A 25728-nucleotide genomic window follows, 5' to 3' on the forward strand; every position below is an offset into this window, starting at 1 on the left:
CCGTTCTCCCCGGTTTTACGCTCGGTGTTTTTGTCATCTCCGTGACGCCACCGCGGCCCTGTCCCGCAGCGCGCCCGCTGCCCCGCAGCCCTCGGGGCCGGGCCGGGCCCGCTCGGAGCGGCAGCGGCCGCCGAAGGTTCTTTGCAGACGCTTCCTGAGCTGCCCCGGCGGGGGCGCGCGCGGGCGGCGGGGGCGCGCTCCGGGGGCGCGCGCGGCGGGCTGAGCGCGGCCCCGGCCCGGCCCGGCCCGGCCCGGCCATGGACGCGGCGCTGCCCGAGGCCGAGCGGGAGGTGGTGGTGGCGGCCGAGCCCTGCGGCCACGGCAGCAAGTTCGAGGACATCTACCGGCTGCTGGCCGAGGGCTGCTTCCCGCCCAGCTTCTGCTCCATCAAGAGGAAGAACCTCAAGCGCTACGCCCAGAAGTTCGTCGTGGACGGTGGGGACCGGGGGCGGCGCGGGGCTCTCGGGCTGCCCCGGGGGGAAGCGGGCGGTGCCGGCCCCGCACACCGGGGGGATGGATGGATGGATGTGCCGGAGGCTCGGCGTGGAGAGGGGATGGGGTTTCTGGGCAGCGCCGTCGCGGCCGCCGCTCCCCGGGCCCGGCACCGCCTCACGGGCACCGAGCGGGGTCGGGGCGGCACCGGCGCTCCACGGCTGCCCTGTGGCTTTGTGGTAGCGGAGGATTTCACACAGTCCTGGGTGCAGAAAAGCTCCGTGCGTGGGGGTGTTTCCACTTTCCAGGGGCAGCAGGAGCTGCCCAGGCAGCGCAGCCCCGGAGCCGTGTCCCAGCTGGGTTCCCCACTGTGCAAAATGAGCCTTTTCTGGCGGCTGTGGGAGGGCGGTGTTGCAGCCAAACCTCTGGCACCCGCAGGCGGCTGCCTCTACTACGTGGGACCCAAGAAGGAGGAGAAGCGCGAGGTGATCGTGGACCCCGAGCGGAGGCGCCAGGTGTTCCTGGAAAGCCATTTCACCGAAATCGGGAACCACCTGGGCCAGAAAAAGACCGTGCACCGCATCCAGAGCCGGTACTACTGGCTGGGCATCGTGAAGGATGTTGTGGACTGGGTAAGTGGAGAGCAGTGACCGTGTCCGTGACACCGGTGCTGGCAGCAGGCCCGAGGCAGCAGCCACAGGAACGCTGGTGCAGGGGTGATGTCATTGCCTGTGCATGTGCTGGGAAACCACACACCGAGCTGCTCTGCAGGTGAACCTTGGAGCGTCCCCAGGCAGCTGGGCAGCCTGGATGTCTTCCCCTGAGTGTCAGGAAGCCTCCTCACCCTCCTCGTGCAGTTTTGGTCAGCATGGCAGTGTGGGGTTGTTTCAGACAAGTTGCTGAGTCCACCTTTGGGCAGTTTGGATTCTTTCCAGGGCTGCCCAATTCCCTAAACTGTGGCAAGAGGAGGATCTCAGTGTCTGTTCAGCTGCTTTGCCTCGCCTGTTTCATTGCTGGCAGCTCCCTGCAGCAGGACTCTGCAGCGCTGTGGTTTAAGGAGTGTGCTTGCATTGCATGGTCTGAGCTCCTCCAGCATCCTAGGGCTGAGGATTTCTCTAACCAGCACTAGGAGGTCAAAATACAAAAAAAATTCTCCTGGAAATTGGGTGAGAAATAGCTTAGCTGTAGGCAACATTGAGAAATTTGGTTATTGTGTCAGAGAAAGCTGTCAGGTGAGCCTTGAGAAAGGTGAGATGCGTCAGCCTGTTGTGTTTCGCCCTCTTTTTTTCCTGCACCTCGTTATTTTATTGGGAGAAGGGAAAGTGCTGAGCCCTGCTGTGTGTCTCACAGTGCAGTCTGAGTCTGACAGGATCCATCAGCACGTTCCCAAGTCCTTTGATCCCTCTTTTCTCTCTCCAGATCAAGATGTGTGAAACGTGCCAGAACGCGGAGCACAACAAGAACGTGACGCGGAAAGCCCGGCCCGTCAGGGTGGAATCCCCCTGGGAAGTGCTGGGATTAGACATCCACGGTGAGTGACTGTGAATGTCTCAAGTGGCTCTCGGGGCTCCTCCCTCCAGCGGGGAGCGTGGCAGACCTGCTGCCGCTGAGGAGGTGCCAAGGAGGCCACAGCAGCCGCCCAGGCTGCAACCCGATCCCTGGGCTTGGCTGGGCTCGCTCTGCACGCACCGTGAGAGCGGTGGGCGGGCTCTCTTCCCCAGAACTGAGGCTCCCGTGGGTGTATTTTTGCTGACCAAGGTCACCAAAAATGTTCTGGCCGAAGGACATTGCAGAAGAAAGTCGTGGCCACTTCTGCAGCAACTGAGTTTTTCACTTTGCCCATTTGGGGGATATGAAGGCATCACATTGATTTTTTTTTGATGGCTGTTTATGCAGGGCCTTTTCCTGAGACAAGCCAGAGCAACACACACGTCCTGCTTGTGACTGACTACTTCACCAAGTGGGTGGAGGCTGCTCCTCTGCAGAAGAAGGATCCCTTCTCTGTGGCTAAAGCCCTGGCTACTATTTTTTACAGGTGGGCTCCTCTGCTGTTGGTTACTTTGCACCTCTGCAGTTGCAGAAATACCTGGTGTCCTCAGCATGTTTTCCTGTGAGAGCAGGAACTCTCCCTTCTACAGGAGAGACCATGCAGTGGCTCTCTGCAAAGTCCTTGGGAAGAGCCTGCTATCCTCCTGTTATGGGCAGGGAAGAAAGAGGCAGAAATGTTTCTCTGAGTAGCCCGAGGCCAGGGGAGCTCTGTCCCAGTTCTCTGCAGAAGCTTTAAAGCATTCCCAGATTTCTCCTAGAAAGTGTTCGTGTCACCATGTGACATTGTCCTTGTGGAAAACAACGTGGGGCCAGTGGAGATTTGAATTCAGAACAAGAAGCTGCTCTCATTTTTGCTGCTGCCTCATCATTCCAAAGCAAACAGGCGTGGCTGGTTTGGAGCAGAGGGACCAGCAAACCTCTCTGCTCTTGGGGAGGTCACAGCAGCCTCAATAGCACCATCTCCACTGGAGGGTCCTGTCCCCTTCCTTTCCATTTGCACCCATAAAGATGGAACTCCTTGGGCTCTGCCTCAGCTGATGGAGTAAAACCAGCTGCGTGTCCTCTTCTTGCCCAGGTTTGGCGCCTCCAAGAACATTTACACCAGTCAGAGCTGGGACTTCTGCGAGGAGGTAGGTGTGCTGTGGGCTGGTTCAGGGGGAAGGAGAGTGACCTTCAGCAGGTTTTTAGGGACAGTGTGACCTTCAGCAGGTTTTTTGGGCAGTGTGACCTTCAGCAGGCAGCAGGTCCTGGAGGCAGAGCTGTGATGTGCTGTGTAGGGGGGCGAGGTGCTGCTGCTGTATCCCTGCCCCTGTTGGGAGTGGGAGCTGATTTGCCACTGCTTTCACCATGGCAGGGATTTGAGGTTGTAGATCAGTGGTGCAAGTATTCCCTGCTTAGAAGGAAAGACCATGTGCATGAAATTCCAGCCCTACCCTGGGATTAACCCAGCTTCCCAGTGCTGTGGAGAGCTTCAAGCACGAGAGCTATCATTGCAAAACATTTTCCCAGGCTCTAATTTTTCTGGGGAGCTTTTTGCTGCACCTCTGCTGGCACAGGGGGCACAGTGCCTGTCCTGGCACAGGGGGCACAGTGCCTCTCCTGGCACAGGGGGCACAGTGCCTCTCCTGGCACAGGGGGGACAGTGCCTCTCCTGGCACAGGGGGCACAGTGCCTGTCCTGGCACAGGGGGCACAGTGCCTGTCCTGGCACAGGGGCACAGTGCCTGTCCTGGCACAGGGGGCACAGTGCCTCTCCTGGCACAGGGGGCAGTGCCTTGGAGGCTGCTGTGGGGCTGACACGCCGTGATCTCCGTGTTCTCCCAGGTCAGCCGGCACCTGTGTGAGCGCTGGAACATCTCCCAGCTCCTCACACCCACAGAGCCCACAGACCCCCCCAGCCCTGGTGAGCACAGTGCTGAGGTGCTCAGGGCCTCCATCTGCAGCGTGGTGAACGAGAAGCCCAGCGAGTGGGACGCACACCTGGACCCCGTCCTCTTCGAGTTCCGCACCTCGGTCAACTCGGCCACCAAGTACAGCCCCTTCTTCCTCATGTTCAACAGATACGTGTGCCTGTCCTCAGAGGTAACTGCCCGGCCCAGGGGAGCCCTGCAGGAGCTCTGTCACTGCCGTGGGTGCAGAGTAACTCCCAATCTGTGCCTTGCAGGTGGATTTTGTCAAGGACTCTAAAGAGCAGGGGGCTGGCTCCGGTAAGGCCGACGGCCTCCCGCCGTTCACAGCCACGGTGCAGGAGCAGCAGAACGTGGTGAAGGAGATTGTAAGTCTTGTGGTGCCTTGAAATCGTTTTGCAGCTAAGTTCAAGCCTGGCCTGAGAGGAGAGGTGGCACCTCAGTGTGTGTGCCAAGGGCAGCAGGAGCAGAGCTGGACCCTCTGGGCCAGCAGCACAGGGGAGCTGCTGGTGCGGCTGCTCAGAGGTGGGTGATGAAATAGGAGGGACTGACTTGCCCCATCAGGCTAATGAGAGCTGTGTTCCAGCCTGCCCAGCTCCCTGCCTTGTAATCTGCATCCCAAATCAGCCAAGGGAGTCCCTCCCTAGGCAGGGACAGGAAGCCTTCAGGGAGATGCTGTGTAACTGCAAAGGTTTAAAGTAGCTCTGCTCCAAAATGAGAGGAGGTTTGGGCTGCCGTGAGGAGTAGTGGCCCAGTGGGCAGGGAGATGGGCTTGGGGAGCAAAGTTAGCATGCAGCTCCTGACTGTCTCTAACGTGCTGGTGACCTTGGGCAGCTCATTTTGTCTGTCTAGTCCTTGGTTCCCTCACTTGAAAAATGACCTCAGTGTCCCCTGTGAAGTGCTTGGTGAACTGTGTGCCGAAAAACCACAGACAAGGCTCAGGTGCTTTGTTTGCTCAGTCATTTCTTACACTCAGGGTTGTGTGGTTCTCTCTGATCTCACCTGGACTGTGGTGGTTCTTGCCAGGGAATGACAGGAGGAATATGGGACAGGAGGGAGGAGGGCCTGGGAACAGGAAATGTAGGATCTGATCCCTTTGGCAGCTCAGGTTCACTAGCTCAGCTCCCCTTTCGTGAAATGGAGCTGCAGATCCTGGCAAAGGGCACTGAGAGCTCTGTCCTGTCCCTAAGGGAGGCTCTGCTGTTGGGATCTCTCCTGCATCCAGGCAGGGATTGGGGCTGCAATTAACAGGAGGTGATAAAGCTTCCCTGGGCTCTGTGGCACTCCAGCCTAGATCCCCTTCTGCCCTCTGCTGACTGGCAGCTCTGAGTGGAATTGCAGTTTCACGTTGCAAGGTCTCCTGCTGGTTTGGGTGGTGAGAACAAGGCTGGGAAGTCCCTACTGGGTCCCTGCCTTGCCCCAGGTGCATCCAGCTGTGACACTGCCAGCTCTCACTCACTCTCAGCCTCTCTTACGAGGAGAGACCGTGGGAGCTGGGCCTGCTCAGTCTGGAGGGGACTGAGAGGGGATCTCATCAACCCAGAGAAATTTCTCTGAGGGGTGTCAGATCATTGTGCCAGGCTCTTCTCGGTGGTGCCCAGTGACAGGATGAGGAGGAATGACCATAAACTAAACCACGAGAAGTTCCACCTCAACATGAGGAATAACTTCTCTCCATTAAGGTGGCAGAGCCCTGGAGCTGCCCAGGGAGGCCGTGGATTGTCCCTCTGTGGAGACATTCCAAACCCACCTGGATGTTCCTGTGTCACCTGCTCCAGGTGACCCTGCCTGGACATGGGGTTGGCCTGGATGACCTCCAGAGCTAAGGATTCCAACCCTAAGGATTCTGAGATTCTGGGATTCACTGAGCTTGTGCCAGAGCTGAGCTGGTTGCTGAGGGACCCCTGGCAGCCCAACCCCTCCATTCTCCTGGCAGGTGATCTCCAACATGAGCACGGCCTGCAAGCGCGAGCGCAAGGGCATGAAAAGGAAAACGCGGGGCCTGCCCTCTCTGGCCTTCAAGGTGGAAGACAGCGTGTTTGGGGGCAGCCCTGGCAGCTCCCTGAAGAAGCTGAAGAAGGGGCAGTTCGTGTCGTTCCAGATCGAGACCGTGCTGCCCCCTGAGCAGAGCGTGACTGGCGGGAAGAAGCCCAGTTAACCCTGGGCGTGCCGGGGTCCTGCGGCGCGGGGACAGCACCGACTGTCCCAGGGTTTGTGGCCTGGCTGCGTGGGAGTGCAGGGTGCAGACGTGCCTGCTCTGTCCTGGGAGAAGGGAAGGGGAAGGTTCAGACAAGGGGGTCTGTTCAGTCCCTTCCTGGTGCGGGTTTGCCCTTGGATCATCCCTCGGAGCGAGGGAGGTGGCACCGTCCTGGCGGGGAGAGGCTCGGTCCTGCCAAAAAGCTCCACCTCGACTGTGGCTTGGGAGTTGCCCTTTGGGAGGGACTGGGTGCAGAGCAAAGCCCAGGAGTGATCTGGGTGCAGGTGGAAGAGAAGCAGAAGCCAGACCTGGCTTAGCCACGGACAATGTTTCCTGCAGCTTAGAAGTGTCCCTGCTGTGAGCCTGAGCCAGGAATAGTCACTCCAGGTCCGACTGTGCTCCTGGTGGATGTGGGAAGGGCTTGAAGTGAGAGATTTTTTTGGTTTTTTAATGGTTTGTTTTAAGCACTTATTAGCAGAAATAAAATCAACAACAGAATGTGGTATTTTTGGTTTTGGTTATCCAGGCAGAGAAAAATGAATTTGTCTTTTGTAGCGTTATCATTCTGTTCTCTCCAGAAGTGGTGTAAACCCCAGCAATCCTGACATCTGTGCCTGTGCTAGCGAGGGTCACGGATGTTTTTAAGCCCAGCACTCCAAAAACACCTGGAAATTTTGGGATAATGACACTGCCCCTCTGTCACCTGTGTAACTCACCTGGATGTATGGATGCAATCCAGGGAAGAGCCTGAGCTCTTCCATTCCTTAAGAGTTGGAGTGGGAGGTGAAGGGGAAAATAATTTACAAGATGGGATTTCTTGAAAGTGGATTCCTCTGTGTTAGGGGTTAATTAAACCCTTGTCAAGTTCCTCTTGAGGGGTTAATTAAACCCACCGAGCCCCTGTTTCAGGATTAACTTAAAATATTATTTCGAGCTCTTTTCCCGGTTGCTTTTGAGCCAACTCCTGTGTTGTATTTTCCCTCTCTACTGCAGAAATTACATGGTATAACCAATAAAATAATTTTAAAAATTTAAAAACGCGTATTTGGGGAGGATAAAAAACCTTCTGGGGGGGGAGGGGGAACTCCGGGGCTGCCTTTGCCGCGTCGGGGCGGGGTTTACCGGGGCGGGGCGGAGCGGGGGCACCGGGGACCCCCAAATTCCGGGTTCGGGGGGGGGTCCCGGTGCCGCCGCTCAGTCCGGCCGTGGGCGGGGCCGGGCGCGCGCCGCAGGAGAGGGCGGGACCGGGGGCGGGGCCACGGCGGAGCCACGCCCAGCACCGACCTTGTTCCCGGGACGCGCCGCCGCCGCTCGGAGCGCGCTGGTCCCGCCGATCCCCGAGCCGCCGCCGGTAAGAGCCGTCCGGGCGGGCCGGGGCTGAGCTGCTCTGGAGGGGGAGCCGTGCGTGGGGGTCCGGCCGGGCTATGGCGGGCTCGGCCCTTCCCGGGTGTCTCCCCCGCCTCGGGACGTTCTCCTCCGCGGGGAAGGCGGGATGCGATGGGGACCTTGGGCGGCTCCAGCTCGGGGCTGGGGACACTGCTGCGGGTGTTGGGGAGCTGCGGTGGCTGCCGCCTCCTCCTCCTCCTCCTCCTCCTCCGTGGGCCAGATCCGCGCAGTTTTGCAGCGGATGGCAGCAGCGAGCACCCTGGGAAGCGTGTGCTGCTCCTCCCTGGCACCGCTGCTCTGCTTTGCGTCCATCCCTCCTTCCCCACCCACCCCGTAAACCCCCGTGCTTCCCCACATTGCAGCCTCTGCCCTGTTTTCCTGCGCTTTTTAGCTTTTTATCCCATTTACCCGACCACCGAGCGGCTCTCGCCCAAGGGCACAGCTTGTCCGGTGCCAGGGCGGCCCTTGGTCCCTTGGTTCGCTTTTGGGGCGCTGCGGTCGCACAGGCCGGAGTGTGGCGGACACATGGCTCCCTTAGCGCGGTGCCTCCCGCACTGTGCACCGTCACCAGCTGCTGAGCCAGCACAAATTTCGGGATCGGGCACCTCCCTCTTGCCAACGCGTGGCTCCTCAGGGCACGGCACCGGCGCAGGTGAGCGGCTCGGAGCAGGTCGGGCTTTGCGCCCTTTGCCGGCTCCGTTCGGAGCCTGCCCCGCCATCGCAGACCGGCGGCAGCGTCCCGCCCGCCCGGAGCCTTCCTGTCCCGCAGGACGCAGCCCTGGAATTCCAATCCCTTTTTAATTTCCTCTCGGGATTTTTGTTGTGTCATTGCGCGCTGACTGCACAGCGGGTTCAGTGCTACCCCGAGTTAATATCCAGGAGGGCTGGGGACAGTAAGGTGTGGCAAGCTGCGGTACATATGGTTTAGTCTTATTTTGATGGGCGGGATCCGTTGTAGAGCTGAGCCGCTCCCCTGTCTGCGTTCCTACGGTTTTGGCTGCTTGGTTTCAGCTTTGTCCTGGGAAAGGTGGGCAGGGACTCTGGGATCATGACTGTCCGAGTTTAACACCTCCACGGCTCCGTAGCACGGGACACGTGGGTGCACGGATGTGATGGCAGCCACCACAGCCAGATTCCCATCGGGATTGCCAGATTTCTGCTTTGGGATTCAGGATGGGTGAAGGCATCCGGGAGGAGAGTTTGTCTTCCTTTGTGCTGCTCATTTAATGAAATACCGTGTGCGGCAGGAGAGGGGAAGGGAGGTGCAGATAGTGTGTCTGGGGTAAGAATGGGTTGGTGGGGAGCTGGCACGGTTGTCCCCCCATGTCCTTCCCTTTCCCTGCCTCCTCTCTGAGGTAAATAACCTCGTCCCCCTCTCTCACCCCGCAGCAGAGGCCGACATGAGCCCGTCCTTGCTGTGTTAGAGCTGCCCTCCCCACGTCAGTGACCCCAGCCCCACGGTGACGATGCGGGCCTGGAAGGCGGTGGCCAGCACGCTGGCACTCAGCGGGGCCGATGTCGTGGTCACCACGCTGCTCTACACGCACGGCCAGGGCGGCCGGAATGTCCTGCAGGACCTGCGGCACTTCAACATCTTCAACTCGCTGCTGGACATCTGGGGGGGCTGCCTGTACCGCAGCTGCGTGCTGCTGGGCGCCGCCATCGGCGTGGCCACCAACACGGCCTACGGGCCCCGGCGCCTCCGGGCCTCGCGCACCTTCATCGCCGTCGTCTGCCTCCTCATGGGCATCTACATGATGGTCAAGCTGCTGCTCTACTCGGAGGTGCGGAAGACCATCAGGGACCCCTGGTTCTGGGGGCTCTTTGCCTGGACCTACGTGGCGCTGGCGGCCACCTTCGGGCTGTGGCAGCTGCTGTCCTGCGTCACCTCGTCCCGCGAGGCGCTGGGGCCCAGCTCCGAGTCCCGCGCCGAGGTGGAGGAGAGCTGTGATGGGGGCACCCCGAGGGACAAGAGGGAGGAGGCAGCAGGTCCCACCATCCATAAACTGCTGTCCTACACCAAGCCAGATGCCTTCTTCCTGGGCATTGCCTCCTTCTTCCTCCTGGTGGCCGCCCTGGGTGAGTGAAGGGATCAGGCAGGCTGTGGTGTGCTCCCATCCCCACCAGGAGGGATGGAGGAGCCTCGGTGATGGGGCATGGAAGCACCCTAGGATTGCTTTTTTGGGGGTGCTGGGTGGCATGTGCTGCATGGGGTGGGTGAAAAATGCAATGGGACAACACCAAATGCAATTGGGGATAAAATACACAGGGAGTGCAATGTCCTCATTGTGTAATGGCCAAGTATCCCTGGGGTGGGGATGTCCACAGGCTGTCACAGTTGGGAATTGGCACAGATCCTGTGCAGTAGGACTGAACCCCCATGTCCTGTGCTTGTCCTGCAGGAGAGACCTTCCTGCCCTATTACACGGGGCTGGCCATCGATGGCATCGTGGTGCAGAAGAGCATGGATCGCTTCTCCACAGCAGTGCTGGTCATGTCACTGCTTGCCATTGGAAGGTAATGCAGGGGCTGGATCTGGCCCTGGCAAGGAGTTTGGGGTTTTCCCACAGGAGCTCGTGGTGGTGGTGGGCACAGGCACCCACTGCACCAGTTTGCTGCCAGGCCCCAGGGATGTGCTGTGAATTCTCTGAGCAGAGAGGCCGTGGCTGGCAGTCACAAGGCCTTTGTGTGGCCCTTTGTGTCCATCTGTTGGAGGTGAGGGAGCAGGAATGGACACAGGGAATGGGTTCCCTGGGGAGTGCTGTTCCAGCAGTGCTGCGTTCCTTCCCAAAACTTGTGCCTGCTGTTAGGACCAGCCACCACTGTGCTGGTGGCACCAGGAGAGGTGTGGGCTGGTGATAAGTGGTGTCAGCACTGCCCAGGCCCTTGGCCAGGCATGGGGGTGTTGGTGTGGCTGAGAGGGTTTCGTGTCCATGGCTCTATAACGTTTCTTATCTGCAATTAGCTCATTTGCCGCAGGTATCCGGGGCGGCGTTTTTACGCTCATCTTTGCCCGGCTGAACATCCGCCTTCGGAACTGCCTCTTCAGGTCCCTGGTGTCTCAGGAGATGAGTTTTTTTGATGAGAATCGCACAGGTTGGTTCCCCTCTCCCCTGGATTTCCTCTAACCCCTCTATCCCATCCCAGATTTTTTTCCCCGTGGCTTGCTCTACTCTCATACAGCAGACTGGGGGCAGCCAGAGGCAGCACCCACTGCTCGTGGTTAGAAATAGGGGCAGAAAGTTCTTCACTTTCCGTTGCCTCCCACCGTGGGGATGTCCCATTGCCACCTATCAGCCTGGCATCTAGAAGTCCCACCCCCAGAACTCCCGTTTCCTTCCTCCCATCAGTGCCTATTCGTGGGCTGCTCTCCAGCTCTGCTTCTGTCCCTGGAACCTCGAATGTGTGAGGCTTGCTGGGTGTGCTTGTTGCTGTCCCTGCTTCCAGTTCAGTCCTGTCCCAGTCCCAGCCCATGTGTGCCACTCTGGTGTAACTTGCACACATTTAATTTTGTCTCAGTGGTATTTTTAGCTTTGAGGCTGTTGCTGTATTTAGCAGTCACTGCACAGTGCCTTGGTAGCTGAGGGCAGCAGAGATGTTACTGCAGGTGGGATATGGGTAACCCTGGTCTTGCAGTAAAGCTTGGGAATTCAGCTGGACTCAAACACATGCCAAGGATTCAGGAGCTCAGTGATGTTTGCTGGCTGTAACACTCAGCTCCACCAAAAGGCACCGCCAGAGCTTCATCCCTCAGTAGCTGTCCCATGTCCTCAGGTCCCTCGGGCCAGCTCCAGGCTGTGGACTGTGTAAGGCCTGCGGGCTGCCCTCCAGCACAGGATGCTTCCACAGTCCCCTTTGCTGTCCTACAGCCACCCTTGGTGACCCAGGGATGTAGCTTGTGCCTTCAGGTGCCACCTCCTGCTCCTCGTGCATGCAGCAATCCAAGCTCCTCTGTTTTGCTTTGCATCCACAGCGGTGGAGAGTTGCCCCCCTCCCACGCCACCCCCCAGACCCCCAGCTGGTTGGATGGGCAGCTCCATCTGGCCCCTGGCATGGGATATGGGACACGGTTAGGCAGTGACCTGCAGTGGTGACACGTCCCTGCTCTCCCCTTCCCCAACCCCTCTGCAGGGGACGTCATCTCCCGCCTGACGTCGGACACGACCATCGTGAGCGACCTTGTCTCCCAGAACATCAACATCTTCCTGCGCAACGTGGTCAAGGCCACAGGCGTCATCTTCTTCATGTTCAGCCTCTCCTGGAAGCTCTCCCTGGTCACCTTCATGGGCTTCCCCATCATCATGCTGGTGTCTGATGTCTATGGGAAGTACTACCAGGTAGGCAGGAGTAGCTGGCATTGCCACAGTGCTGGGCTGGTCCCCTTGTGAAGCCATCAGGGAGCTTGTGGGTGGCCTTGGAGCCAGTGGGAGTGATGCTGGAGTGTTTTGCCGCCAGCAGTGCGGGCAGGAAGGTGACATTAAACCTGTGAGGGCAGACAGGTGTAGCCTGGGCTCTTACCTTGCTTCCTGCTCAGGAGTGGAAGCATCTCATGTCTGATAGAAGAGGTGGCTGGGCTGTGGAATGCCCTGTATAGATCTGCCTGTCCTTGTGCCATCTGTCCTCCCCCTTTGGAGTCACTGGTGGGGTTCCAGAGCCTGGGACGTGTGGGGAGATGTGCCGTGGGCAGCCTGGCACCCACTGAACTCCCTCTGCCTCCCCCTGCTCCCTGCAGAAGCTCTCCAAGGATGTGCAGAGCGCTCTGGCCAAGGCCAACAACACGGCTGAGGAGACCATCTCGGCCATGAAGACCGTCCGCAGCTTCGCCAACGAGGAGACGGAGGCCAACGTGTACTGGCAGAAGCTGCAGCAGGTGTACAAGCTCAACAAGCGGGAGGCCATGGCTTACACCTACTATGTCTGGTCCAGTGGGGTAGGTGGATGGCCCTGGGCTCCCTGTGTGGGGCTAGGATGGGCAGGGGGGGGTCTCTCCATATCCCAAAGCACAGGTGGTTCTCCTCTGCTCCCAGGGAACTCTGCTTTCTGCGGCCGGTGATCCCCAGGCTCTCGATCTTTTGTTATTTTTATCCATCAAAATGGATGAATAAAAATACCCTCCAAGGCAGCGTTGTGTCATTCCATGGAGCTGCCTGTTTTCCCTGCTTCAAGTTCAGATGGGGCAATAATTGACAGGAGCTGAAGGTGGTGGAGCAGCCCATGGCTGCGTGGTGCTGCAGTGCCTGCCTGTGCCAGGGCTCCGGCTGCGAACAGCCGCGGCGTTGGTTGAGCTTCTGCTCGGCAACGGAGATCTTCTGTGTGTGGGTGGTGGCAGGGGGAGGCTGCTGGGCTCTGCCTTTGGGCTTTTTTATTATTTTTCCCCCCCCCCCCCGCAAAATGCTTTTTCATCGTTTAACACCAGATGGTTTGGGATTTCTCCAGGGCAAAACCCTCACGCGAGGCTGCCCTTGTCTCTGCGCGTTCAGGGATCGAGGCAGTTGCTGGTGAAGGGTCTGTGAGTTACGGTGCCTTCGTGCAGCTGTGAGAGACTTTATGGCTTCCCAAGTCTGGAAACAAAATGGGAGCATTATTAGCATGGTTTCTGGGCTTCCAGGTGAAGCTGGAGCATGAGCTGGGTTGACACTGATCCTGACAAATCTGAGAAGGCAAAAGCCCTCAAAAACTGCTCCTGCAGGGCTCGCATAGAAAGAAGGCAATGGATACAGCTCAGCCCTGGTAGGGTCTTGGAGGGAATGCAGGAGCTTAAGGTCAGATCATGGCAGAGCTATAGAGGAGGCATTTTTTCCTCCTGTATTTTTGTCTGTGTGAATTTACAACCTCTTCTGGTCCCACAGGGCACCAGGGCATCGCTGCTTTTTGGAGCACCTGGGCAGCATGGAACAAAACCAGCTGAATAAAAGGAGCTGGTATTTTTGTCACATCAGGGCTGATCTGTCTCCTTTCTGGAGTAGGTGGTACCCCCCACAGACTTCAGGTGACAGCTGGGGTTATGCTTCAGGGACTTGTACAGGCAAGGAGGATATTCTGCATTAACTCCTGGCTTGATTTTGTGTTCTAAATTAAAATGTGTCACACTCGTATAGCAGAAAGTTTATTTTAGTGGTGAGGTGACTGCATGCCTTGGATAATTTGAACATAGATTATTATGCTTGAAGATCTCAGTCCAAGAGAGTTCATGAGATGCTCTGTTATTTCAGATAAATTCTGCCTCCTTGGCTGCTGTCCCTCGGGACTTGTTTTGTTGAAAGATATCTGCCCAGCTCCTTAAATCAGCCCATGTACTTGAGTTGTTTTTCTCATTTCCATGCTCGCTCCTAGGGCTGTCAGCTGCTTTGTCAGGGATCCTCAGCTCAGGGCTCAAAGAATAAATGTCAGCACATGAAGTTTGGGCTGTTGTGTGAATAATGACAAATGCACCAAAATATCCGTTTGTCCGTGCTGATTCTGGGGTGTTTTCTTGCTTTCAGCTGACCCTGCTGGTGGTCCAGGTCAGCATCCTTTACTATGGAGGGCACCTCGTGATCTCTGGGCAAATGACGAGTGGAAACCTGATATCCTTCATCATTTATGAATTTGTCCTGGGGGACTGCATGGAGGTGAGTCAGTTTTAGCAGGGAACCCCAGAATGGGTTGGTTTGGAAGGCACCTTAAAGCCCATCTCATTCCAGCTCCCTGCCTGGGCAGGGACACCTTCCACACCTTCCCAGGCTGCTCCAAGCCTCATCCAACCCGGCCTTGGACACTTCCATGGGTGTGGAAGCTTCTCTGGGCATCCTGTGCCAGGGCCTCCCCACGCTCTGGGCTACCCCTTCCATCTCCCAGAAGGTCCCAGGGATAGATCCAGTGCTGACTTTCCCATTACTCATTTCTTTGGTGCTGTAGCAGATTCTCCCCTCTGCTCCCCATTCCCCCCCTGCTGTGGTCTCACAACCCTCATGTTCCTGAAGCAGCTTGTCCCCCAAAAAGGCAGCTGGGAGCAGAGGGGTCAGGCTGGCCCTGCTGAAGGGCAGAGCCCTGGCTGCCTGCCAAGCACATTTCCTGGCCTGAAGAATGAAGGGATTACAAAGCTGCCTGTTAAATTTCAGGCTTCATTAAAAACTTAATTATATTACTTTTTTTTTCCCTTTCCCAGGAATAGGCTGCAAGCTGCTGCGTTGGCAGCACATTAGCAAGATGGGATTGTGGGTGGGATGGTAGAGCCCACCCAGGGCTGCCTTCTCCTTGCAGAGGCAAAAACTTGGCTAATCCAGGCAGGAATGATCCAGTCGAGGTTTCCTCACAGCCAAGTGTGGTTTTGGTGGTGCTTCAGCCTCTGTGCAGGGGCAGAGCAGAGTTGGAGGCAGCTTGCCTGGCTCTCACCATCTGCTCAGATGACTGCAGGCTCTGGTGGCGTTTCCAGGCTGTGGTTTTGGTGTGGATTCAGTTGGTTTGGGGGATTTTTCCCCCTCCTGGTGGGAGGGGCAGTCAAAGTACAAACTGTTCTGCAGCTCTGAGTTTAATATTGAAAAGCACCCTTTTCCTGGGCTGTCCATGTATCCCTTCCATACCCAACAGAGGAGGGAGAGTTTTCCTTCCCTGTGTCCGATGCCTGCAGCCAGCATCAGGCGATGGGAGACTTGGGAATGCCTCAGCCATTCCCTTTGGAGTGGCACTGGCTGATTCCCCATCTCCTGGCAGGGTCTCACCGCTGCCTCTTCCCTTGCAGTCCATCGGCTCCGTGTACAGCGGCCTCATGCAGGGCGTGGGAGCTGCTGAGAAGGTTTTTGAGTTCATTGACCGCCAGCCCACCATGGTGCACAACGGCTCCCTGGCCCCGGATCACGTGGAGGGCAAGGTGGAGTTCAGGAACGTCAGCTTCTCCTACCGCACTCGCTCTGCCACCCAGGTCCTCCAGGTGAGCCCTGTGGGCACTGCCAGCACCACGTGCTGCTGCTCCATCCTGGCCAGGAGCAAAGCCCAGCCATGGGGAGGTCAGCTGCCTGTCAGAGATGGGTACAGGCAGCCTCAGTGCTTGCTGGAAAACAGATTAAAAGGAGCAGCGGGTGTTTAGGGCCGGCCTTCCTTACAAGGAATGAGATTTATTAATAAAAGCCTTGTTCCCTGCTCAGGCATTAAACATGTCAGCGTGGTACAGGGCTTCGTGCCAAGCTGCCTCAGACTGCTTCCGTGGGAGAGGGGCTGGGATCATGAGACAGGGGGAAGAGGCAAAGAGGTCAGTTTGCTTTTTAGAGGACCTGCTACATCAGCAGGCAAATCTGAAGCAATTTGGAGGCTTGAGCCAGGAGAAATGGCTGATGTGGCACATCACCAAGGCAGAGGGGCACTCTGGCCAGATTCTGGCTTGTCCTTTTGTGTAGTGCCTCAGGACGTTGAGAAAAGCCTGGACCTGAGCACGCTCTCCCATCCCTGTTGCAGGACGTGTCCTTCACCCTGCACCCTGGCAAAGTGACAGCGCTGGTGGGCCCTTCAGGGAGTGGGAAGAGCTCCTGTGTCAACATCCTGGAGAACTTCTACCCGCTGCAGGACGGGCAGGTGCTGCTGGATGGGCGTCCCATTAACATGTACGATCACAAGTACCTGCACTCCGTGGTACGAGCCACTGATACTGTATTCTGCTGGGGATACCTGAGCTCTGCTTGGCCCACCTGCCACCTGCAGGGCTCTGAGGGGATGCATGGCGCTGCTGCACGTTGCTTTGGGTTTCATCTGGCAGAAATGTCCAGAAAGCTGGAGGCTGGAAGTGGTCCAAGAAATGAATTTGGATAATTTGTGGGGGTGGAAAGGAAGGGGATGGAGGATGGTTTCAAGAGGAAGGGGAAGCCTTCCAAAAACAGAACAAAAAATATCTTTTGTTTGGTATTTTTTGGCCAACACAGTAGAGATATGTTTTTGGCTGTTGGATTAATTATCATCTAAATTGGGTTTGGAAAAAAGAGTTTTGTATTCCTCCAGCAATTTCTGCCTTAAGATCTCAGAGTAATTCTCAGCTAATGGGGAGTTAAACCTCTCAGGATCCTGGCAGCAGCTGGAGCACCAGAAGGGCTGGTGCTTTGCCTAGGAGAGGGGTCTGGGCCCCTCAGCTCTCATCTGTGTGTCAGCACAGATCAGCCTTCATCTCTGCAAGTAACTGCCTCCTTTGTTTGCCCCCAGAGCAAATGGCCTCAGCAGTCAGCAGGAAAACCTGAAAACAATTGATCAGAGAGAGGCTGGAAAGCCAAAGTAACTGTGACTAATTTACATTCCCTGCCCGTACAGAGCGAAAATCAAAGGCCAAGCAAATCTTTCAGTTTAGAAAGCCTGGTGTGGTGTTAGGGGCATGGGGAGAAATCAATTAAAATATGACCGTGTCTCCCTGGCTCTCTCCTGCACAATTCTGAGTACTAGTTTGAAAGGTTTGATTTATTCCAATATCAAGGGTTTGATAAAGCAGCTGAACGTGGCAGTGAACAGCCATGGCTGTAAGGCAGGACAGGGAGACTGTTGCTAAGCAAATAAGGAATTGCAGCAGTTACCTCTCTAACTTGCTCATTTGGGATTAAAAGATGCAAGAGGGCTCATTCACACGGCCCAAGTGTGACTACTGGCCTTGAAAGGAAAATCAGCAAGGGCCTGGGAGAGGGTCTCTCCAGCTTGACTTCTCCCAGCAGCTGGTTTTCCATTCTGGGAAAAGCAAACAGTGATGGCAATAACAGACCTGGAGCAAAACCACAGCAGGCTTTAGGAGGAGGAAGTCCATCCCAGATGCCAACATGCCAGCATTGCATTAGGTTTCTTTCCAGCAGAAGGTGCAAACTGAGCACATTTATGTTGGCATCCTCACTGGAAGCTCACCATGAGCACTTCCCTATCTTGGTTAATGACATTTCTATATCTGTATATCATATCTATATCTAAGCAGGAACAAATATGAATGGTCAGAGATATCATGCTGTGCATCTTCTGCTCTGAGCCCTGCTCTCCCTTTGCCTCCTGCAGATCTCCCTGGTGAGCCAGGAGCCCGTGCTGTTTGCCCGCTCCATTGCAGACAATATTTCCTATGGCTTGGCCTCAGCCTCCTTCGAGTCCGTGGTCCAGGCTGCCCAGAAGGCCAACGCCCACAACTTCATCACCGAGCTGCAGGACGGCTACCACACAGGTACCACCCATCCTGCTGGGGCTGCCAGCTGCACGCCCTGCCAGCTCTGGGATTCCATTCTGACCCCTCCCTCTCTCCCTTGACCCAACAGAGGCAGGGGAAAAAGGAGCTCAGCTGTCAGGGGGGCAGAAGCAGAGGGTGGCCATTGCCAGGGCCCTGATCCGAGCCCCTCCCATCCTCATCCTGGACGAGGCCACGAGCGCGCTGGATGCGGAGAGCGAGCACGCGGTGAGTGCTCTGGTGCCCTGTGTTTGGGACAGAGAGGGCTGGGAGGGTGCCCTGGTTTTTGGGAGAAAGAGGGCTGGGAGGACAGACTGTAGGCTCAGTACCCAGCCAGTGGACAAACTTATTCTTGATATGGTGCCATCAGAGGGTTGAGTGAAGCGCTAATTCCGTAGCAGGAATTTGATTCCGATGCTCTTGTAGCCACCAGGAAAGGAATAATTCCACGCTCACAGCAGCCAATGCCTGACAAACCTGACGAGGTAGGGATCTTTGCTGATTTTTTTTTTCAATGTGGAAGGTGTTAATTGGCATACAGACTCTGTGCAGCCTTTTAGGACAGGATACAGAGGAAGATCGTATAAAATAGTGCTGCAGCAAGGAGAGTAGGAGTGACTGAGCTCAAATCCCAGCCGAGGCACAAAGGAAGTCACACTTGCAGGAAAAGCCTTGAGCATCCTGTGAACTGGTTTATCTGTCTGGAAGTTTGGCCTCCCTGATGCAATGACACAAGGGAAAGGCTGTTCAAGGTTGGGATTTGAGGATGTGCCTCCAATCCCAGAGGACAAATCCTGCTGGGGCAGCACAAGTGTCTGACCTTGGAGCAGTTTGCTGCCTCACAGGCCCTCAGTCACGGGTGTGGTACCTGATGCCAGTCCAGGGCTGGTTTTGGCTACCCAGGGGTGTCAATGTGACATTTGCCTCATGGCCACCTGCCTGCCTTTAGACGTCAGTGCTATTGTCTCTTGACTGGAAAAAAACCTTCTCTTGCCTTACCTTGATATACTGAGGAAAAAATCCTGCTTTACTCAGCAGCTGCTTTCACCAGATATTGGCTTCCTGCAGTCTCTTGCCAGCACCACGTGGCCTCCAAATTTGGGGCGCAGCTGTAACAAGTCCCCATCTTGCAGGACCAGACCTGTGCTCGTAGCTCACCTGGCTGGACTGAGATGATCTTTGGGCTGGACATGCTGGTGCTGGCAGTGCTGCAGGGAGCAGAGCAGAACCCATCCCCTGTCCAGAGCTTTCTGGCCAGAGCCCACAAAGCTGCTGCTGTCCCAGTGGCCGGGCACTAACGCCTTTTCTCCCCGCAGATTCAGCAGGCGATTTACGGCGACTTGCAGAACCACACGGTGCTTGTCATAGCTCACAGGCTGAGCACTGTGGAGAGGGCACACAACATCATTGTGCTGGACAAGGGCCGCGTGGTGCAGCAGGGCTCGCACAAGGAGCTGATGGAAGAAGGAGGCCTTTATTCCAAGCTGGTGCAGAGACAGATCCTGGGGCTGGAGGGGGGCGGCACGGACAGTGGCCAGCCCGCAGCCCGGGGGGACGCGGCCAAGGCGCCCGGGGGGCTGGAGGAGGAGTTCAGGATAGACCATTCCCATTCCCATTCCCTGCCGGCCGCCGCCATGGCACAGGACGATTTCACCAACGCTGCCGCGCCCAAGTGAGGGCGGCCGGCGCTCGGACGCTCCCTGGGATGGATGGAGGTGGCAGAAGGAACAGCTGGGATATGGAGGTGGCAGAAGGAACAGCTGGGATATGGAGGTGGCAGAAGGAACAGCTGGGATATGGAGGTGGCAGAACGGCGCCGCTGGCTCGCCCCACGTCACACCCCCTGCACACCCAAACACACACCATAGAGCTTCCTGCAGGACGCCTGCCAGCCAGCAAAGCAGGGATTCACTCGAGGGAGCTGGGTCCTTAGCAATTCTCAGCATTTCTACTGGGTTTCTTTTCTTACTTCCAGTAACTCCTCTCGACTGGGACTTTTCTCCCATCGATCTGCATGTGTAACTGCTATTAACTGTAATGGATGTTAAATGCATGCGTGGGGGGGGGAAGGTTGAAAACCCCTCCAGGAATTTCAGGGGGTGGCTTTTGTGGCTGGATAGAAAAACTGACTGTAAAGCAAAGTCCTGCTCCCTCTGTCAGTCTATGGGGCTAATCCAAAGTTGGCTGAAGCCTGTAGGGAGTTCCCTTTGGCTTTGGTGAAAACTGGATCACTCCCATGGAGCTGAATGCAGGAGAGTTTTGCACTGAGTGCCTGCAGGCTCAGGCTCTCGACCATTGCTGCTGAGCTTGAATTACGTAGTATCCATCCTTGCTGGGACAAGCCAGGGGACCGGGAGGCAGATGTTACTTTCTGATTTGCTCTTGGTGCTTGGTGGGTGTTTGTTTTTAAGGATGAAACGTTTTACCATATCTGGGTTAGGTTTTGGGGCTTGGGGGTTTTTTTGTTCGATTTGTTTGTAGTTTTTTAACGTTATTTGTGTGCACTGTGCAATGTCTGTCTGGCTCCAGCATCCACTGAAAATTGGTCTGTTCAGAATTTTTTTTTAACTCACAACCCCGGTGCTGGTGTGAAAAAAACACTACTAAAGACAGGCAAAAAACACTAAAAAACAGCACTTTATAAATCCCACCAAAGCTTTGTTCAGCTTCAGGCCATGCTAGCGACTTCACTGCATGGGAAATCCGTTCTGTCACGTTCCTTGAAGTCCAGCTTCAGCTGCCTGAACTTTATAATGTGTTTCTTTGAATATAATTTATTTTAGTATGAGGGACAGAAAGAAATGTGTTGCTCCTAGCCCTTTGGGGTAATGGCTCTGGCTTAGTAGTGTTATCCTGCTATAGACTGATGAAAAATCCTATGCAGCCAGGCAAGTGCTGTTTTAAAAATAGCATTTCTAGGGGAACACTGACTTCAGACTCTGCATAGTTAGGAAATTCTCTCAAGCACTTTAGCTCTCATGTTTTCTGATACTTGAATGCTGCTGCATTTTCCTTTCCAGCAGGTTTGCATTTTTGTTATTGGCAATGTTTTGTTTTCATTTAGTGATGTTTTACAAACTCTAAATTTAGTGTCCTTGAGGAGGGATGCTCAAAAAAAAATAAAATAAAATACTACCTCTGCCACTCAACGTCGAGCCACTCTGGTTGGGGGTGTTTTTTGCTTTCTGGGTTTTGAAGGTAACGTTCATCTGACACCACAGCTGAATGCAGCTGCTCCTGCACGTGTTCTGGGGAATGCCAAGAGGAGCCCCCAGAGAAGGAGGTATGTAAAACACTCCAGCATCTGATAATGGCTGTGAGCCCAGCAGTCAGGATAACTCATTTCCATCCTGATCCCGTTGGGTGTCAGTCTCCCAGGGTAGGACAGGCAGTCTAACCTGTTCTCAGAGCTTGGTGCTTCCTGGCTGGAATCTTTTCAGCTGCTGGCTTTTGTGATATGATAACAATCTGTGCCCCAGAAGAAGAACAAGATCTCTTTTTGTTTTCCCTCCCTCCGCTTAGGGAGTTTGTGTGTGGTGCTCTGAGCTCCTCAATCATCCTTCAGTAAATGGCCAGGAGTTCCTGCTTGAGGAAAATTTGCTCTGTGGGTATGAGGAGGTTGGGGGTTCCACCCAGGGCTGACGGGCAAGTGATTAATTCTGCATTTTCATCAGTACCTGGGAGCAGAATGTGGCCACCAGCTCATAGAAGTGGAATTGATATCTGCTTAATTAAAAAACTGGGGGAAGACCCAAATTAGGCTGGCTGGGAACTAGGGAAGCCAACTCACCCTGCAAAGTACTGGTAGGACAATGGTCATTAGTAACATGAGATGCCAGGAAAGAGAATTTGTGTCCTGTGTGTCCCTCGCAGGCATGACTGCAAAAAGGGGACTGGAGGATGCAATTAGATCAGTTTTATTGCAAAAATGCTGCACTGAATTTCAGGAAGGGAAGCCTATTTCCCAAGGCTGCTGTGATGATAATCCCAGCATTGTATTCCCAGGCTGGGTCCAAACAGCTTCAACTGAAATGGCACTCTGGAAACAGCAGATTGTCTCTGCTGGTGGCACCAGTCCAAGCTGATAACAGGGCTTGACTTTGTTCATTGCCACAGGTGCTGAATTCTCTCTTCTGCATCCAGATAACTCAAGGCTACTTTTCCCCTGAGCCTCCCATCTTGTGGCTTGAACGGGCCCTTTTATTGTGCTGTTGGCATGTGTGACAAGTGGCACTGCTTGTGTGCTAAAGCTGGGAGGGTTTTCTATGCCCTGGAAGATGGGTGGGAGCTCCACACAGCACCAGGGATCCAGCAGAATTAATCTAATGCAGATCTTTTTGCCTGCACCAACCCTGGGACTGCATAGAAAATCCTGCCTTTCTAAATCATTCCAACTACAGCTTCTTTTTGAAGTGAAAATCAGGGTCAGCTGTGCCCACTAGCCAGGCTCAGCCTGGCAGTAAAGCTGTGCTTCACCCAGAGCAGCAGTGGGAACTGCTCCAGTGCTGGAACAGGAGCTGCTTCCTGCCCAGTCCCTCGGGCCTGGCTGCCTGGGGCCAGGCTGTGTTTCAGGCTGTTCTCCTGGAAACAAGACCACTGTTCCCTCTGAAACCCTGGACTGCAGAATTGTGTGGCTGTGGCTTTGCCCAGAGCTGGAAACATGAACAAAATCGGTTTCAGAGCTTCTCTGTTAGAGTGATGGAGATAAAAAGATCCTTTACTTCAAAGGGAAAATTCCTCACAGGGAACTCAGAGGGGTTCATCTGAAACCTTAACCTGGGGGCATTGAAGACTGTCCTGGCAGAACTGTAAGCAATTAAGCATTTGAAAGCACAACTGATTGCAAATTGAATGTATATCCCATGGCAGGTTGTTTGCCTCACTATTAATAAGCTCTAACCATTCCCTGTAATAGGTATAACCACAGCTTTATTTGATTCAAACAACAGTGAACCCCATCCAAGGTGAAATCTGAGAGTGGATCCTACAGTCCCAGAGCTTCCCCAGGGACAGGGATTTACCCTGTGCCTTCGCACAGCCAGGGTCTGTGGCTGACTGACCCAGTAAATGAGCACTCAGTGATGGAAAAAACACAGCTGTGTTTATTCCAACAACTTGTCTCCTGCCTCACCAACCTCTGCCTCAATAACCAGCTGTGTGTGTTCCAGTGGCTGCACTTTCTAGGCCTTCAGCAGCTCTGGAAGTGCCACAAGCAAATAGAAAATGCTTCTAGCTTGGGTTCAGAGATGTGGTTTAGTTTGGGGAGGAAAAAATAAAATCTGCCTCTTCTATTCCAGCTTCAATGTGAGCTTAAGGCAAAGAAAATAAGTGCAGGTAAATAGACCTGCTGCTCTTCTGACACCTGCAGCTCCCTGAAAGGAAGGAGCTCCTTACAAACACCCAATTCCTGCTCTCTCTCACACAGCAGGGGCACTGATCTCTCAAACAGAAGGGCTGATTCTCTGCCAGGATGCTGGATATGCAGGTCATTTCCATTTGTGAAGGAATCTGGGTTGTGAAAACTAAACAGAAGTATGGGCTGTGCTTGATATACAGAAGGAAGTTAAATTGTAAATAAGCCCCAAAACTTATCTGCACATTAAGCAACCAGACTAATAGGGGTTAATGTACACCAGAGATGAGATTTGCAAATTCAATGTGTACACAACCAACCTGTTTGTCCAGGAAAAGAAAATAAGATGTGAAGGTGACTTGCAAAATATGTCTAAGTCTAATAAATATGCATGAGGCCAGTGCTACTGACCGTAAAAGGATATGAGGTACCAGGAGGAAATTCAAGATCAAGTTTAAATAGCAAAAAATACCTAACATCTTATTTAAACTAGTCTGGATGCCAGTTTTCCTCAAGATTGGAGCTTGACTTCTTATTCACTATGACATGGTTTCCCCTGTAATCTTCAAAAATTTTTTATTCCATTTCTCCTGTAATAAGAAATCCTGACTTCTGTACTTTGCCTGCTTACAGTTCTAATGTACTCGAATGCTGTCACCCTTCAAAAGGATTTCAGCAAAGGCAAATAGGAACCAAGCCTGGGGAGATGATAAATCCCAGCCTGCAGCACTGCAATATTTGATAAACCCTGTAGCCCAAAATCCTGGTTTATCTGCAATCCTTCATATCCTGTCCTAGTGATGTGCTGTACCTTTATCTTCCATTAAGGCTGCAGAATGGGAAGGCACCCTCCTACCTGTCCAAATAGAAAATATAATTACACAAAAGCAGTTGACTTCTATCTTGTGTCTCAGCCTCAGCTGCTTTTCTGGACAACTGGAGAGCTCACTTACATGCAGGTGCTGACCAAAGTACTCAAAAACAACCCAGATGTTTAATGCAGGCTCCTCTACACCATCACCAGAACCCAAATTACCCTCCCAGGGAGAAGCAGTATTTTCAAAGTAGGTTGTACTTGAGCACAAATGAGTTATGTTCCCACTGTGACTGAGCAGTTCTTATTATCTCTCTTTTCAGCAAAAGGCACCATGGTTGAGGGAATCTGAGAACTCCACTCAGGATCACACAGTGAGGCAGTGGTAAAACTAGATTTGCAACATGAAGCTGAGTCAGACTCTTCTGAACCACACTCCCCCCTCCAACCATTTATTTAGTTATGGTATGAAGTTCAAATTAGCAATGTTCTTGGGAAGAAAGGGCTTTTCCTAATCCCTCAGCTAATTCCTCTGTTTGCATGTGTGTATATGTGTACGTGTGTTGGCATGAGCAGATTTCCCAGCAGGTTTAACCCGTGGCTGTAACCCTGTCTGATGGGGCTGTGCAAACACAGGAATGGTGTTGGCAGGGTGACTATCTGCTGGATTTAAACAGCAAGGCAGGGCTGGGTGACTGTGCAGAGCCCTGCCAGTGCCCAGGGCACGGCTGCTGACTCACCTGGCACAGAGCACATCCCTGCAGCGGGCAGGTGTGCTGGGCTGGTGAGAGCTGTGCTACTGGGACATTCCTGTGTCACTGAGCACCTTCTCCCCACCCTGGGCTCAGCTTCCTGCTGCGCAAACACTGCGGCCTCGCCTCCCCATGAGCGCACCTTGGATCTGCACCGGGCTGCCAGCAGGGCAGGGTCACCTTGCTGGCCCTTGTTCCCTGTGGATAATAATGAGAAAGGGCTTTTGGGAAGGTGAGAGGTGTGGGGAGCTGAGTTTAGTTATAGGACAAAAGAACAAGCATAAAGATAAAGCTGTCCCGTCATCACAGTGTCCTGCCAGGAGCTGCTGGGTCACTTCCTGAGTGTGACTGCAACTTCATTGCATCAGAATTGTATTCAGTCACTGTATGGATTTTTTTTTTTTTTTTTTATTCTTCCCAGTTAGATCAAAAATATCAACTCCAAAGGACAAGGACCACGTGGCCATTCCCTCTCCTGTTCCCTTGGCTCCTGGCTCCTTTTGGCTCTCTCTCCAGAGTTACACACACGGAAATAATACACACACCCACACCCACACAGGGACAAGAGCAGGCCAGGAAGGTGCTGCATGCCAAGTGATGCATATAACTGAGACTCTTTTAACACAATTAATTGTTTCCAGGCATAATTGTCTTTATCAGCTCTGCTAACAGCAGCAGTAATTGGGGAGCTGCTGCTCCTAAGGGTTACCACACACTGCCGACTCCAGTGCTGGTGACATGACTGATAAAAATCAGAAGAACAAAATATATGGTGGTTTAATTGACGTCGTTTTTACTACATTGCATTTCAAAAGTATTTAAATTTACCATGAAACAGATCTTTGGGAGATTATTTATTGACCTTTACTGTTGAAGAAGAAAGGGTTTAAGATGGATGAAATGGCCTAGCACCAAAGCTTGGCCAGATATGATTTTTAGCTATTTTTAACCTAAATAAGTATTCAGCCTAGTCTTGAGAACAATAATGCAATCACTCTTTTGAGATTTACTCCAGCCAAGCCCCAACCTGGGTAAGGAAATGCAAGTTAAATCTAACTGATTTTCCTTCCGAATTTACAGCTGGGGAATTTTAAACAAAGGAGGCCACGAGTGTCTGTGGCACTTCAGGCAGGAGCTGTGTGCTGGTGGGGCTGGGAAGGCTCTCTGGGAGCCCAGCTCTGTCCTGCAGG

The 25728-nt window shown here is 54.3% G+C and overlaps 1 protein-coding gene across 1 annotated transcript; it reads left to right on the forward strand.

Annotated features, from left to right (window-relative positions):
* The first annotated feature begins 8935 nt into the window (after positions 1 to 8935).
* ABCB9 (ATP binding cassette subfamily B member 9) lies at positions 8936 to 20774 on the forward strand. The gene is made up of 11 exons (XM_059485023.1): positions 8936 to 9548; positions 9872 to 9986; positions 10435 to 10565; positions 11601 to 11806; positions 12202 to 12399; positions 13952 to 14080; positions 15190 to 15378; positions 15900 to 16073; positions 17460 to 17619; positions 17711 to 17847; positions 18936 to 20774. Exons 1-11 carry the CDS (start codon positions 8936 to 8938, stop codon positions 19293 to 19295), a joined length of 2412 nt encoding a protein of 803 aa, XP_059341006.1. The 3' UTR covers positions 19296 to 20774.
* The last annotated feature ends 4954 nt before the right edge of the window (positions 20775 to 25728 follow it).

The sequence above is a fragment of the Ammospiza nelsoni genome, chromosome 18 (assembly GCF_027579445.1).
Source record: "Ammospiza nelsoni isolate bAmmNel1 chromosome 18, bAmmNel1.pri, whole genome shotgun sequence".
NCBI classification, from domain to species: Eukaryota; Metazoa; Chordata; class Aves; order Passeriformes; family Passerellidae; genus Ammospiza; species Ammospiza nelsoni.